Source organism: Berghia stephanieae, chromosome 1 (assembly GCF_034508935.2).
Source record: "Berghia stephanieae isolate SIO BIC M18660-M18661 chromosome 1, UCSD_Bste_1.3, whole genome shotgun sequence".
In the NCBI taxonomy this organism is placed as follows: domain Eukaryota; kingdom Metazoa; phylum Mollusca; class Gastropoda; order Nudibranchia; family Aeolidiidae; genus Berghia; species Berghia stephanieae.
In genome coordinates this window covers 124483047-124500614 of record NC_088360.1, presented here as the reverse complement: position 1 = coordinate 124500614, position 17568 = coordinate 124483047, and the positions used below count along the sequence as shown (strand labels likewise).

The 17568-nt window shown below is 33.4% G+C and overlaps 1 protein-coding gene across 2 annotated transcripts in view; it reads right to left on the bottom strand.

Moving 5' to 3' along the window:
• Positions 1-1116: 1116 nt before the first annotated feature.
• The window catches only part of LOC144963011 (uroporphyrinogen decarboxylase-like), a 23423-nt gene continuing 6971 nt past the window's right edge, over positions 1117-17568 (bottom strand). For both annotated transcript variants that reach the window (XM_078896568.1, XM_078896569.1), the window contains exons 2-10: positions 17102-17207; positions 16538-16617; positions 14117-14215; positions 9978-10139; positions 7823-7987; positions 7056-7193; positions 5188-5288; positions 3370-3436; positions 1117-3114 (exon numbers count right to left, since the gene is read on the bottom strand). In XM_078896568.1, the coding sequence (XP_078752694.1) occupies positions 2950-3114; positions 3370-3436; positions 5188-5288; positions 7056-7193; positions 7823-7987; positions 9978-10139; positions 14117-14215; positions 16538-16617; positions 17102-17207 (1083 nt within the window). In that variant the 3' untranslated portion in view covers positions 1117-2949. The remainder of the gene's footprint in view (positions 3115-3369; positions 3437-5187; positions 5289-7055; positions 7194-7822; positions 7988-9977; positions 10140-14116; positions 14216-16537; positions 16618-17101; positions 17208-17568) is intronic.

Here is a 17568-nt window from a genome sequence, read left to right as displayed (position 1 = left end):
TTCACTGAATCACACCTTCATCCATAGTCTCCATCGAGTGATTTGACGAGTGAACGTCGCTTCCACCCCGTTTGAATTAGTCGTTGCGTACAGATCATCAAAAAGAGGCAAGAAAAAAGCAAAGCAACCTCACTCTGAGCCCTTACAAGGAAAAAATTGTTTGTTTTTAAGGGTTTTACGGCGCTTGCAACACATTTAGGTCTTATCAGCATCAGTAAAAAGGGTGAAAATTGGATAGTAAAAACATTTCAGATGTACACTTAAAAGGACTTGAGGAAGAAGTAAGACAAAGGGGAATGGTACAAATAGGGAAAAGCTGTAGATTCCAAGAGAACACTATCAGTGTACTTAGTTTGAGACTACCTAAATGTTTCACTTAGACACCAGCACAAGATCCCACCAAGAGGAAATTACTAAAATGGTAACAAATCATATGTTATAAATAAAAAATAACAGAGAAATGATTTACAAGGAAAAAAATATCATCTCTCTAAACTATAACTATACATTCAACTGTTTCCATCCAAGCCAAGGACTCCGACCAGGGTCAGGACAAAACCTAGTAATCTCATTCCAAGACAAAGATAGAAAGCAACTCGGAAAACAGTTATAGGGGAATAGAAGACACAGCAAGTGACTGCCTGCCCATTGTGGGAGAACAAAAGACCCCATCCAGGTTTAGTGTACTTAAATTGAGATCACCTAAAAGTCTCATCTAGAAACAAGCACAGAATCCCACCAAAAGGAATACACTTAAATGCTTACAAAACATGATCTAATATTCAAAACAATAATATTTAAAGTACATTTAGAGAGATAATTTACAAGAAAAAGATATATCATCTCATCCTAAAACTAATTCTATACATTTGACTGTTTCCCTCTCAGCCAAGTCCAGGACAAACCAAGTAATCTCATTCCAAGAACTCGGAGGAAACAGATCTAGGGGGGGGATAGACGACACAGCAAGCGACTGCCTGCCCAGCATGGGAGGTCAGAAGACCCCACTCAAAATTAGAACTTCTCTCTCGCCTTCTATTTCCACCAGCCCAGTGGAAATCTCCAACCATTATTGGAAGTAGAAATAAAAATTTAATAAAATCAGGAAAAACAAACTAATGCATAGAAATAAATTTTATTCCAAACCAGGTTATTATAATATAAATATAACGAGATACAAGTCAATCCAATAAGTTTAATCTTGTCCTAAGAGATCACAATATTAGAGTTAAATTCAAAGGATCTCTGAAGCTTCATAAATAGGGAGCTTATTTGAAAGCAAATAGAACTGGTTTGAATGGGTCATCTTAACAGCATAAATATAATTATTATTTAGTCAAAAAATTATGAGATTTCATCTCGATACAGATCTCTGGAATAGCAACAGTAAGCTTATAACTATGCACAATTTGAACACTATCACATTGCAACCTCGATCACCTTGATGTACACACAAAAAAAGGCTTTTAATCAAGTATCAAAAGCCTAGGATATTGTATCACCTTATACATGTATCAATTTCACAGAGGAGAACTGCCTCTACAAGGGCATTTTGACATTGTAAGTCTTAAGAAAAATATTTTCATTCATTATGTTAGAAAAAGATAAGTATAAAGCTTCTCTTTGGGGGGGCTTTTTGTTTTCTTTTGATTTCTTAAAAGATTTTTATGGAGTCATAGTATCAGAAAAACAAAGACAGTGATACGGGCGGTCAAAAGATGTTTATGGATTTAGATTTTTAAATATTTATAAGTTGAGCATAATTAAGAAAATGTGACAACTGTGAAATAAAGAGATTAAAAGTCATAGGCTTAGTAAAACCTCCGTTTTATTCTTTTATCTTTTTTTTTTTTCAGTTCATAGTTTAATTTATGGGAGAGGAACAATGTTTATAATTTCATTCCTGAGAATGAGAAAATAGCTCTTACATAACTTACCTCTGATTTAATCTCATTGCCTACTTTTATGACAATGAGAGAAAGAACTATTTGCAAGAGATAGGATGCATTTTTAAAACTAAGATTATGGCTAGCTTGAACACACTGATCAATTCTGATTTTTTAAAAAGGCAGTTGTATGCAAAAGGAATCTGTATTACATCCATGGGCGTAATTTGATTTGTGTCAGAAACATCCAAATGTGATGATTTATTACAGAACCACTGAACATGAAATACACAATAATCCTTATCAAATTCGATAAAGGCAATAAGATTGTCTTTATATTTTGAACTGAGATTAATACCATAAAACTAAAGACTTTTCTTCCATCACACATATTTTGAAAACCAATCTCCCATTTTGATATGCTGTTGTTGGTTTGTTTCTTAAATTTTGTTTTTCAATACAAGCAAAGTAAACACAATAGCTGACACTTTGACATTGAGGTTTTTGGGTTTGTTTGTTTTTTTAAAGATAAATCTTCAGAGTTTTCAGGGAATGATTCAAGTAAGTTATACCAGCGAGATGAAAGATATAATTATGTAAGATGGTATAATAAAATGTGTAAGACAATAACAGAAAATGCTGCGATGTTTCTATATTTTTGTCTCCATTAATTTTTTTAGGGATACAAAAGGGATGGAATGAGATTAATTCCCCTCCTCAAAAAGTTTCCCTGTAATTTTAGTTTGCCAAAGAAGAAATGATCAAGGAATTACATGAGAGTTTAATTTTCATACCCAAAAGAGTATGATACTATCACAATGGCTTGTCCAGCAATTAATGTTATGAATAAACAGCACACAAATGTACAAATTTAAGGCACAGTTAACATATTCCCTGAACATTATAGATGGTAATTGAAACTTGTGTCCAAATATTGTGAATAAATGAAAAATTAAAATGATAAAACATGATGGAATTTGAAAATAAAATATATCCGCAACCAAATCAGAAAATAGATTGTTTAAATACATTTCTCATGTTGCAATAAATATCATACACTATGTTATAAAACTGCATTCATATCTTCAGAATAGGAATGTACTGCATCTACGAATACACCCAAATTGTCTGGATCTGTGTCTTTCAAGATTCCATGGCCCAAGTTAGCAATGTATCGTTGAGTACCAAATTTTGCCAACATTTCTTTTACACCTTTACGAATTTCATCCTGAAAAAAAGTAGATATGAGGAAAAAAGGGGAAAACGTAATGTTATAAACTTAAAATAAATCAAAACTAATTATTTTATCCTAAACACAACTAAATACTAGTTTGATTTGATAAATTGTCTTAATAATTGAATTTTACTGATGATGATGATGATTTCCAATAATAATAATAATAGTAATATCAATAATTATAACAGACAAAGAGAGAGAGAGAGAGAGAGAGAGAGTGCGACGATAGACAAGAGATACACAAACCTTTGGGGCATACAACATCACTGGGTCCATGTTACCTTGTAGTGTAACATTATTGCCGGCCAACTTCCTGTTTGAGGTAAATGAAATTGTTGCATTACTCACCTATATCAACAAAGTAAAGAACAAAGGCATTCATAGCCCTTAGGTTTTTATTATGCTCTGACTAAATTGAATTAATTTGAAACGACGAAACTTATTTTATCTAGTATAATTAGACCTCAATTGGGAGCTTCTCTAAGCAGGATACCAAGCAAATTAGGAAAAAATATCCCAGGGAGACACTTTTCTCTATAAAACTTCCTTTTCGGATTGATGTTTTAAAAAAAAATGTTATAAGGGTTTTACGGTGCTTGTGACACATTTAGGTAATTTCAGGGCCAGTCGTGAGAAAAAGTAAGACAAAGGGGAAGGGTTCAAATAGGAAACATGTAGATTCCAAGAGCACACTATCAGCGTACTCAGTTTGAGATCACCTAAAACTAAAAATTTCATCCAGACACAAACACAGTTCCCCACTAAGAGGAATACACTCAAATGTTTACAAACCAATATATATTAATAATAACAACACAAATGTAACTACATGACAGAGAGATACTTTACAAGGAGAAAATATAATCTCCCACAAATATAAATATACATTTGACTGCTTCCCTTCCAGTCAAGAACTCCGGTCAGGGCAAGGACAAAACTAAGTAATCCCATTCCAAGACAAATACAGAAAGCAACTCAGAAAACATAAATAAGGGGATAGAAGACATAGCGTGACCTCCTGCCCACTATGGAAGGCCAAAGACCCCACCCAGCCATCTGACTGAGATAAGGTTACAAACTGATAAGGACAAATTTATCAAAGCCTGACATTCACTAAGACTATTTAATAGTAACTTCACCTAGTTTGCCAAAACAAAATATTATATATGAATAATACAAATGACAGAAATAAAACCTAATAGAAAGTTGTTGCCATGCAACCAATTACACAAATGCTTCATATGTACACTTGCAAGATGCATCATTTCTCCTCTTCCGAGATGTCAACGTTTACATTCAAATTAGCAATAATAATAATAAGATTGTTCCCTCCCTAAAAAATTCATCCTTTGTTTTTGCTTTTAGAATCACTACATTGTTGACTTAAATTAAAAACTCTCTTATTGTTTGCCATCAATGAGCGTCTTCCCTGTCCTTTGTGGTATGCACTGCCCTTGGTGCATGACAGTGGGATAGCCCACTTTTTAAAACCAGTCAATTGTGCATGTGATGCTTTCATTCATTTCACATGAAAAACACACATTACAGTTTTAATCTAAATAATAAATAAATTTTTTTTAAAAGTTGCTGCATGAATTATGTTTGCAAAATATAAGGTAAGGAGTATATGTTTACTCAAGCACAACAGAGGGGACATATTCGAGTAGAGAACAAAGATAGTTTCTAGAGCGATCTTTCCTTATAGAACTAAGTCTAAAACTGCACCTTACAGTCCACAATGTCATTGGACACAGTATCTCTGACAAATAAGATGAACGCCAATGCTTACAAACTATGAATTATATCGCATAAATATGTAACAATAACATAAAGATATGATTTACAAGAAAATAAATATCAGCCATGACATAAACATGCATATATGGGAGTTTCCCTTTCAAAGAAATGCCCCAGTCTTGGCCTTCTAATTCTTCATGGTTTATAGATGTAAAGCCAAATAGTTTCTCTTCAGGATAAAGACAGAAAGTCATATGGAAATGACAGCAGTCGTAGAAGGGACAAAGGGTTCAGCTATGAATCATGGCAACTATGGAGAAAACTAACCTGGCATGCATAGGTTGTGCTCCCCAATCCAAACCCACAACATCATAGCCTGCATGAGACAGATCCTCTATTGCAAAATGGGCATCCTTAGCAAAAATAATCTATGAAAATACAAGGCAATTACATAAACTTTTACAGTAGAACATGAAAGTAACGTACTCGGAAATAGCGAGAACTCGGAAATAGCGAGTAAAATCTAAATCCCCGTTTTTTTCTCTTATTTGAGTTAATAAAATTAGCATGCAAGTAGCGAGTATGAAAAAGAGGTCAACTCGGAAATAACGAGCATTTCCTGCCCCAGCCTAGGACTTCGAACAAAGTAAAGCAAAACAACAGACAAGGGCGATTTAAATATTTTTAGCCTAGCTTCTTTTCTTTTTTTATTTTTCGTTACGAGTAATATTACTCGAGAGTCGAGAGTACATAGTAGGCGAAACAAATTCGGGTGGGGGTTGGGTGTGTGTGTTTGTGCGCGAGGTAAGCACTGGCAGCCAACATGTCAACATGCCTCACTTCGTAGCATCGGTCAGCGAGTCGCATTCGTTAACGAACGACACGATCAGCGAGAGAGGGGGGCGTGGAACCATCATTTCAGTGGGTCAGTGATTGAGTGATGCGCTTGCTTACCTCATCAAACATGCCTAGTGCATACAAACACTCGCACACACACATACACGAAATCTTGATGGAAATGGAAGGGATGGATCAACTTCAACCTGTGGCCATCATTACGTAGTTAACGAAGGCCGTTCAACCCCGACCTCACCCCACATTATCCACACACAGTCATTTGCACACACGCACAAACAAACAAACACACACACACACACACACACACACACACACACTGTCTTTCCATATTTTTGTACAGCCGAGTGACCTTTCCTGGCAACTCGGGAATAGCGAGAACTCGGAAATAGCGAGTAATCAGGAGTGGACCCGTCGAACTCGCTATTTCCGATTTCTACTGTATTAAAATTAAAAAAGAAATAAAAACAGACAATCAAATATATCTTAATCATAAAACTCATAGAGATAGGAGGTGCGAAACGGGATTTTTTCTTCCATTTTCTGCTGTATTTGGCAAATGTTCTTCATCTGCCAAGAGTACACTCTGACATCTGTTCTTGCCATCATCCTGCATCAAGTTGTTTTCAGATGTCCGTTTCATCTCTTTCCTTTAACATCTCTCCTGACCAATCTTTTCCAGGTTTTTTTTCTCAAAATATCATAATTACCCAACACAAATTTTGTTTTTAAAAAACTCAACTCAAAAGCAACAAGATATATGCTAGACATAAATTGTTCTTATTTCCTAGTTCGTTGATGGTTTGGTTCAGATCTTTGTAGAACATTTGTAATTCATCAGAGTGTTTTTTTCTGCTCTGTGAGATAGAAGTGCTTTTACCTTGTTGAATGATTTGGTTAGATTGCATGTCCCCATGTAGTTGCAGTATACATGTTTTGAGAGAAGAGTCCATCCACTTATTTTTTTATGAAAAAAATCCATTATCATAGAATCTTAAATCCGAGGGAAATTAAATAAATCAGCCTACCTTTGTTATTCTGTTTGCGTAATTTTGAAATTTAGTCTCTTGTATACAAAAGATGTCTAGTTTGTAATTATTTTCAATATTCTGATACAATTGATCTAATCTTATCTTACTGTTAAAGGTCCTCATATTGAAAGTTCCTCTGTTAAAATGCATCTTCATATTCCAAAAAAAAATAAAAAAAATATGACACAGCATAAAAGAAACGTAGGACAACTGAGCTGAGGCTAAGTGCCAACAGATGTCAGCTTTGTTGTCCGGAATATTGTGGGTTTTTTTTAAATGACATTCTTCAGTAAGAATTTGGTTACATACCATTGGCACAGGTTCAATATCAATAGCTTTCAATTTTTCTTTGACTTCTCTAGCAATGTGTTTCAGAACAGGCAGTTCAAACTTGGAGAACAGGATTGGTCCCAACTCTCCAGCAAATGAATCAAAGACTTGAACAATCTGGAAAAAAAACAAACAAATCTGTTCATTTCTCTGCCTTAAATAAACCTGTAGTTAACTTCTTTAATAGAGAAAATGCGACAATGCTTACATTGCTTTGGGGGTCCTGATAGCTGTTGGTAGAGCACTTACTTCGCACACAAAGGGACCAAGATCGATTCTAAGTGAAGTCGAAATTTTTTAATACCCCCCCCCCCCCTCCACTGTCCACTTACAGTGATTGGGGAGCTGGTGTAATGTACTTAACGATAGACTAGTGTCCTATCCAAAAGGTAGCAAGCTATTGCTGTTGTCCATTTCTAACTATAGAAACTGGGTTAAACTCCAGCTCTATGGGCCCAATGGCTCTGATGGACTACTTTTTTTTCTATATTGCTTTAGTCATAGATCAAAGTCTTTTTTCATTAAACACACAATAATTACACATTGGTTTCCAATTTTGCATACCAAGTTCCCTGTTCAGGTGTCAGTATATTACCGAAAGTTGTTTTATGAAAATATATTTCACATTTTAGGGAGAAATCTATCCAAGGATAATATATTATCATTACCATTTTTACCCTAAAGCTTAACATAATGTATTTTACCTGTTGTGTTTGTTCAGCAAAAAGACAATACACACTATTTACCTGTGCTCCAGCTTTTATTTGCTGGACCAAATGCCTGACAAGGGCGTCTTTAATAATTGTCAATAGTTGGTGGCTTGCTTCAGGATGCTCTACCAGGAATCGTCGTGCTTTATTTGGATTGGGTCCAGCACTTACATTTTCAATCATGAATTTCATAAGTGTCCACTGAAATGGTAGGAATGTTGAAACTGGTGGTTGAAATATTTGCATTAAGAATATTTTAAAGAATGATAAGAAATTTGTAGCAAGCTTAAAAATTCTTTATCTTTTAAAAAAAATACTTATCTCGACCAAATAAACTAAATTCCGAAGCCCCTTTTTTTTTAAATTTATGCTAAATTCTCTGGACAGTAAAGAAAACTAAAAAAAAATTGAGAAAGAGTCCCTGGGCATTAGGGAGCAATATCTCATCAAGATGATATAGAAACTAAAACTTGTCTTTTTTGGACATATCAAGAGACATGACACCCTTGAAAAAAAAATTTCTAGAGGGTATTGAGGAGGGCAAAAGAGGGAGAGGGAGACCAATAAGAAGCTGGTCACAAGACATCAGAGAATGGATGAATAAGCCAGTGAATAAGCCAATGAATTGTGAAACAATATCAAAATGTGTTATACCGATTATTACATATACATCTTGGGAAAAGAAAAAGTATCTTTTCATACCTTAATCTGACCTTAATACAAGTACAATTAATACTTATTTCATTAACATCATTTTAGAAAAGCCAAGTTTAAAGGTTATACTTAAACATTCTTTTCGACGTATTTATAATAAATTAAAAGAATGCATTTCACTATTGATGTCTGCAACAAGGATGTTTTGGACGGACACTTTAAGATATACTCATCTTTACATTTTACCTCTAATAACAATCAAATTAATTTCACACACATTAATCAACTGCTTTCAACAAATGGATGAAATCAAAAACAATTTGAAATAAGATAACGCTCAACCTGTCAAAGTTTTGTCATTTATTCACAAAAGAAAACACATAAAAGTAAATAGGCATTAGCACAAATAAAAATCACCTTTTAAATACAGTGATATTGTAGGTGTATTTAACCAAAATATCAGGTGACTGATTTCAACATGTTGAACATGATCTTGAGATAATTTCCAAGAAATCGTACAATTTTGAATTTACTAATGTCTTAACTACAAATAACAGCAATGATGTGGACAGTATATTAATTTAGTTTTGATTTTTCATTAAATTGACCTTGATTAGTTAAAATCGAGATTTTTTTTTCCTTCAAAATCAAAACTATGGAAAGGAATATTGAACAAAATGAACAGTTTGTTTTTAATTACTATTATCTATAGATATACTCATAATTCTCAACTCATTTAAGTTAGTAATTTCAACCAATTTAGCATGTAATGATTTGTACTTATTCTCAAGAATTTGAAGTTCTTACTCTTTTAAATGAAATGAAGAAAATAACAGCATTTAATTTTTCTAAAGGTCTGAATTTACAATAACAAAGTGGCTTAAAGAGATAGTTAGAGATGGTTAGATATTTGGTTTTGTTGTCTGTTGTTTTTAAAGGCTTTACGGTGATTGCGACGCATTTAGGTCATTTCAGCACCAGTAAACAGGAAGAAAATGGGATAGTAAAAAAAATTATAGATTTACAATTGAAAGCACACAAGAAAAAGTAAGATAAAGGGGAAGGGATCAAATATGGAACCGATGTTAAATTTCAAGAACAAACTAACAGTGTACTAGTCTGAGATCACCTGTCTCATCCTGACACAAACACAGGTCCCCACTAAGAGGAATAAACTCAAATATTCAATCATATATATAAGACAACCCTCCCCCCCCCCCCCCCCCCCCCCACCAAAAAAAATTTAAAAAAATAAAAATAAAAAATAAAAAATAATCATCTCCCAAAACGTACACTATATACTGTTTCCCTCTCAGCCAAGGACTCTGGCAAATGAAAGGACAAAATTAAGTAATCTCATTCCAAGACAAAGACAAAAAGCAATTGGAAAACAGATATACGGGTATAGACAACACAGAAAGCGACCTCTATGGGAGGTCAGGAACCCAATCCAGTAGATATTTGTAATAAGTAAAAATTAGTGGTTTAAGCATAGCACAAAAAAAAAAAGCCCCAGCAAATTGAATGTTCCACTAACCGGAGCGCCTGTAAACCCAAATAAGGGAACTTTCCCATCCAGTTTCATTCTTGTCATAGTTATTGCCTCATACACATAACCAAGTTCTTCAACAATATCAAAATTAGGATTCAGTCTCTTCAAGTCATCCGGACATTTAATCGGATCAGCATAAACAGGACCCTGCCAAATAAAAGATGCAGATTTTAGGTTTATCAAGTATTATATGCCGTGCAAATAAATGATAAATCAAACTGTCATATTGTGGAAAATAAAGTTATCATCATCATGATCATATCTAAAATTGTTATCGTCGTTATCATCATCATTATTACATATCATTTATAGCTGGTGCACAGACCATAACCTGATCATGATAATGCACAAAATGTAATGTAATGTAAACAAAAGCCAAAAACAATTATTATTATTATTATTATTATTATTATTATTGTTATTGTTACTATTATTATCATTATCATTATTATTACTTTTATTATTATTATTATTATTATTATTATTATTATTATTATTCTTATTATTCAGGGGTGAGAATGACTGGTCACAAAAAAGGAGGAAATTTTTCATCGTGAAGATCATGACCCATTCATGCGACCATAACCTATAAATTTGAATTTCACTAAAATTTACTGAGATGCGATCCAAAATTTGTCTTGCAGCAATTTCTGACACAACTCGGTGGAATTTCAAAAGTTGAAAGTGTAATTACAACATTTGGTGGTTGTAGTAGGGATGATGATAAGGTGGTGGTTGTAGTAATAACAGTGGTAGGGATGATGAGGTAGTGATTGTAGTAGTAGTATGGATGATTATGTGGTGGTGGTTTTAGTAGCTGTGGTAGGAATGATGATGTGGTGGTAGTTGTCGTAGTAGTGGTGGTAGGGATGATGTTGTGGTGGTTGTAGTAGTAGTGGTGGTAGGGATGATGTTGTGGTGGTTGTAGTAGGAGTGGTGGTAGGGATGATGGTTTGGTGGTTGTAGTAGTGGTGGTGGTAGGGATGATGTTGTGGTGATTGTAGTAGTAGTGGTGGTTGGGATGATGGTTTGGTGGTTGTAGTAATAACAGTGGTAGGGATGATGAGGTAGTGATTGTAGTAGTAGTATGGATGATTATGTGGTGGTGGTTTTAGTAGCTGTGGTAGGAATGATGATGTGGTGGTGGTTGTAGTAGTAGTGGTGGTAGGGATGATGTTGTGGTGGTTGTAGTAGTAGTGGTGGTAGGGATGATGTTGTGGTGGTTGTAGTAGTAGTGGTGGTAGGGATGATGGTTTGGTGGTTGTAGTAGTGGTGGTGGTAGGGATGACGGTTGTAGTTGTAGTAGTGGTGGTGGTAGGGATGATGGTGTAGGGATGATGTGGTGCTATTTGTAGTAGTAGTGGTGGTAGGGATAATGATGTGGTGGTGATTGTAATAGTAGCGGTGGTAGGATGTTGATGTAGTGGTTTTGGTGAGTGTTTTTTTTATTCAGTGATGATAATAGCAATTTGTTAAAAAGGAGGAAAATTTCTCGATCAAACACAAGCAAAGAAACCTAGTAGTTATTCAGCTTATAAATACAACCCAAGAATCTCTCAAATTTAAAGCCATAGTCCAAAGGTAAAAAGAAAAAAGATTAAACTAAGCCATTGCTTTGTTCTAAGATATCATCTCTATATACCAGATGATTTAATGGATAGCTGCGAAAGAAAGAGAGAGAGAGATAGGGGTGGGTGTGGGTGTGGGGGGGAGGAGAGACTTCTTTACCAGAATAACTTATGTATTGACATCTTGAATTCTATGTCCAAAAAAGAAAAAAATTAAGAAGAAAAGAGAAATAGAAAGAAAGGCAAAGGGAAAAAAAAAAAAAAAAAAAAAAAAGAGAGAGAGAGAGAGAGAGAGAGAGAGAGAGAGAGAGAGAGAGAGAGAGAGAGAGAGAGAGAGAGAGAGAGAGAGAGAGAGAGAGAGATTAAAAAGGCAATAGGTACCTACAACAGGGGGAAAAAATCCAGACCCATTTGTCCATCCCCTTCCACCATCAACTAACTAATCAAAGAACACTACTGGTCTTCTGTGTCAATTGTGACATCTGGTGCCATACTGTCTGGCCCAACGTCATAAAAACGGGACCGTCACCAAATTTCACGAGACTGAGCACAGGTGTCAAAATATGACATAAGACACAATGGTGATTTTGTGGTTTTGAGGAAAATGTTTGACACGGCAAATTTGAAAAAGGAGAAAATGTGATGGGATGGGCGGAGATAAACTACCATTTAGGCGGAAATCCGCCTTTAGGCGGAAGATTCTCAGCCCTGATTATTATTATTATTATTATTATTATTATTATTATTATTATTATTATTATTATTATTACTATTATTATTATTAAAATGATAAAAATAATCATGATGATGATGACATTTGTTAGCAATGACTATCCCGCACAAATCTTTGGGCCTCTTTTTCGCTCACGAAGTGCCAGAATTCGCGTCAAAATATGGGACGAAGCCGTTTCGTAAATGCTATTTTAAAAAATTAATTACGACGCTGTTTATCGATGAATATGACTGAAAGTTGGCACACAGTTAGAAAAAAAGGTCATTTTAGATTATGTCAAGCGACAAAACTCGTGCGATTACCAGAAGACCGTTAAAAATAGATTTTTACTCTTTGGAGTAAAATATTTTCTAAAACTACCGGGCGTGAAGGTTTTGTCGCTGACAAGGTAATACATGAACATTTCTTCTTTTTGGTTGTAAAATTTCATATGAATATGACGAGTACTTTTCCCGTATTTTAGAAAACACCATCCTAATTTGCTCTTCAAGTTTCAATCTTTTAATCCACTTATTACGCAAGATACAACCAAAGGTCGAAAAAAAAATGCCGAAAAAGCGTCCCATATTTTCGCGTTTTTTTCCTCTTTGCGGGTCATCCAAATAAATGACACCTTTGAAACTGCATAACTCGTTTATTTATGAATGGATTTTCAAAATTCAAAAACATTTTTACTCAGTGGAGATAGGGCTCTGATTTTAGACAAAAATTTTCCTCAAAAAGAGAAAAAAACATTTTTCATAGTCATTGCTACATTTGTAAGTCAATAAATTTCTAACATTTTCTTAAAGTGTTAATTATTAAAAGAATCTTACTTGTATCCGTTATGATTGCTAATTAAATCTAGAATTTCTGTGGGTGGAAATATAAGATCTCTTAAAGCAAGGTAAAAGTATACATTTCATTTAGTTTGCTAGACAGGAGTGAAGATTTGTAGTTATTAGATAGATATGTTTTTATTTTAAAAAGGTAAAAACATATAGTTAATTAATTGTTCAGCATAGCCTGTGCACCTATGGGTAAATAAATAAATAAATACAAATCACTTGGTTTTCTAGTATGAGCATTATATATATAATATATGTTCGTAAATAAATAGATTAAACTGTTATGAGGAAGATGGAATTATACTACATACTATTTAATTTTTAAGTTTAAGTTATATTTCTGTAGGCAAATTATGTCTCTCAGTCTCTTAACCAGAAACTACTGCCAATAAAGTAATGACATATTATTTCTCAGACTAAAACAAACAAGCTAGGTGATAATCAATAATAACATTACCTCTCACTCACTTGATAATGATAATTATTATTATTATTATTATTATTATTATTATTATTATTATTATTATTATTATTATTATTATTATTATTATTATTATTATTATTATTATTATTATCATCATCATCATCATCGTCGTCGTCGTCATCATCATCATTATTTTTTTACTTATTATTATTATTATTATTATTATTATTATTATTATTATTATTATTATTATTATTATTATTATTATTATTATTATTATTATTAATATAATTATTATTATTATTATTATTAATATTATTATTATTATTATTAATATAATTATTATTATTATTATTATTATTATTATTATTATTATTATTATTATTATTATTATTATTATTATTATTATTATTATTATTATTATTATTATTATTATTATTATTTTGTTGTTGTTTTTATTATTGTCAATATCATTATTATCATCATCATCATAATCATCATGATCTTGATCATAATCATCATCGTCATTGTCATTGTCATCGTCAACGTCATCATCATCATCATCATCTTACCTCTCCAGGATCATTTAACACAGTCAGACCTAATGCCAATGGAATGACAAGTATATCTGAAAATATGATGGCCGCATCCACATTAAAGCGTTTCACTGGCTAGAAAAGAATACAAACATTTTGATTTCAAAAATGTGCAAGGAAAATCAAACTATGACCAGTAAAATTTTCTCAGTTATGTATTATAGAAGTAAATAGAATGGGGATAAAAGTTCAGAGCGCTCAAGGCCTAAAATGAAGCCTGAAGATAAGAAATTGATTGAAAAAGGTTGGTGCCCCAAAAATTTTTTGAGAAAACTATTGTTTTCAGCAATATTTCAACATTTATTAAACTTTCAGTTTCTAATTCTCTAATTGAAACAATGAAACAATGTGACTGCCAAACTCCTGGTACACCGTGCTTTATCTGAATCTGAATGTCACTCGAAGTTGACTCAATTCTGGGTATTTGTATTCGAGGGTGGAAAGAGTTGTTGAATGTGACAGCCATTGTTGAAGAATTTTGATAATCTTCGCTTCAGGGTAGTTGACAGTTTGGTGTTTTCATTGCTAAATTCTGCAGAAAAATTGGGTTTGGTTTGAAGGGGGGTTGGCCTACAAAATAAAATCAATATAATATAGAAACTGAGTCTAATTACACATTTGTAATTTATATAGAATAATAGAATATATTAATTTTCACTTTTTGACTAGCAAGAAAAGACGAAATTTCTATTTATTCAGGATACTTACTCTTAACAGCCCAAAAAGTAAAAAGAGATTTATTTCTATTTTTGCATTAGCCTTACTACCATTTTATTTTTAAGTCTCTTATCCTCCTTCACCAAAACCACACATTTTTAGCACTATGATTGAGGCAAAGATGATGGACACATTTTTTTTTTTGCACATTACACTGTGAGTGAGAGATTTATCCAGCAACATCCGCAGTAAGATTTAATATTAAATGAGCTCTACATAACGGCCTAAAAGAGCTCTCCTAATCCATACTGCTTTAGTTTACATAAGCATGCTTCATTACTTCTGAGTAAGTAAAAGTAAAAACAAAGAAAACATTGGAAAAGCTTCTTCTTCTTCTTCTTGTGGAAACCTCCAATATTGTCGAGGATTTCTCCACAGTTTGTAGGGTATTACATTTTAAACTTGTTAAAACACTGCACATACTACTAATTTAAAAAATACATAGATTAAAAAGTCACAATGTGAGCTCTGGCAACTGCGTGAAGGCATATTGGCAACTGTTTTCAGCCACGTCAGCTGGGAGGTTAGTGTTTTTTTTTTTGTTTTTTTTAGAGGATATTCCACAGTCGGGCAGTGGAAGGGACAAATGAATACAGGTGGGCATCCGTTTTTGATGTTGGGATAGTAACTCTTGCCTCGTTATTCTTATGCTGATATCTTTGATGTCATTTGGAAGTTTAAGGCACGACTTTTTGTAATAGATCTTGTGGAACATTTTAATTTTATCTATTTTTCTTCTCTTTTCCAATCCTTTGTGTTATTTCAGATGCACTTGAGAAAGGATCAATTATTTTGATGCACAGAGTTGCGATTTAATGATAAGACAAGATAAGAAAACAAGAGTCTCCAGTTTGTTTACAAAACAAGAAATTCAGCATTTAATTTTGAAATTCCCCACTCTAGAATAAACCATCATCTTTACTCTTTCTTCCCCCTTCACTATTTGACTTTGGAATTCCCTACCAAACACTTGTAAACAAGCCCTTTCGATTGATAACTTCAAGAAATAACTCCCTGCTCCCCTCTAAAACCACTGTTACTGAAAAGATGGCCATACAATCTTCAGACTGAAGCTTTGGCCTCAATGGAAAAAGAAGAAGTCTATATGTTTGTGCTAGGGTAAAAACATCTCTTTTACTCATATGTATGAATTTTTTATGCAAATATGGAAGTAGGAGGGGTTGATGTAAGAACCTTTATTTGGAGGTGACCAAAACAAAGCAATTATCCTTGATTTAATTATTAATTTCCAATAAAAGTTTAAAATAAAATAGAAGAGCCCCCAACCAATAAAAATAAGTGATTGTCAACAAAGTATCGAGATTCAAATCACACAGAGGGCTCAATGCATATCAATCAAGGCTTCCCAAATAATGGATGAGGCTACAGGAATCCAATCCAATTTTAAACACCTAACAAATCTCAATATAAGCAAATTAATTCAGATAAGAGCTTATTACACTACCTATGCATCTAGGAAAGACAAAATCTTCTAAAAAATAAAATCTTTCAATTTTATAAATGTGAAAGCAAGGATTACAGATGAAGGCTCTGTAAATAATGCTTCTGAGATCCATTTGCTTGTTTCCACTCCCAGACTACCATACTAATTAAATTATATCAAGACTCATCTTCTTCACCCTCCTTTTTATCAAATTCTTTTCCAAAAATTTTGATTACCTGAATGGTGAGCTCACAAACAAGTGAAGGGTTTTTGCAAGTATCAAAGAATTTAGTATCACCTTTTGCTTCCTTGTATTCTGGAGAGGGGAAAATGTATGACAAATGCATGGTATTTGGCAAACTCTAAAAAATGTCAAAGAGAAAAAAGACAAACACATACATACACACACAGACACACACACACACACACACACACACACACACACATCTGAAGACAAGCAATACATAAAAACAATATATAAACTAAACAAACAAAACAACAAACAAATTTAAAAAAAAAGAGAAATTCACAAAACACCCACTAAAAGGGGGGGGGGGGGGGGATGGAAAGGAGTGTCATAAAAGACTAGGAGATGAAAATTATTTCAGATGAAAGAACATTAAATAATATACACTATTTCAAAATATAAGCTTTCCATCTTTTGACAAAAGAAATAATTTACTTTCCTTTACCGCCCCTCCCAAAGAAAATAATACGAAAAATAAAATTCTAAAAATTATTCTCATTAACAAGATCTAACTCCTGATTAAAAATTAAATACCAAAATGTTTCCAATTTACCTGGTAAATATCTTCCTGCTTGTCTCATTACCCATACCGGTACTCTCTCTGTACGTAACCCCTTGGCAGCTCGGATAACAAGGTCATTCTTCAATGGGGGGAAAATCTGATACAGATGGAGAAAAGAAGACATTAGAAATAACAAAAGCCATGGTCTCACAGGACTTTTTTGATTGACAATAATTTAGCAGGCATTTTTCGTATCATTTGTATGGGTTGTAGTAGACACAAAATTGCACTTCGGAAATGGTCTAAGTGATCAATATGTATGTTTTTAAACAAAATTATGGTTGACCCTAGTCAAACAGCTCTAAAATTATACAAGTTAGAACTCTTCTGATGTCTTCATCATATTTTCTGATAAATTTGCCATAAAATTGCCAAGTTTCAATCACTAATTCCACGTATTAAGCGAGATACAGCCACAAACCAGAATGAAACGCAGAAAAAGCATCCCATATTTTCCA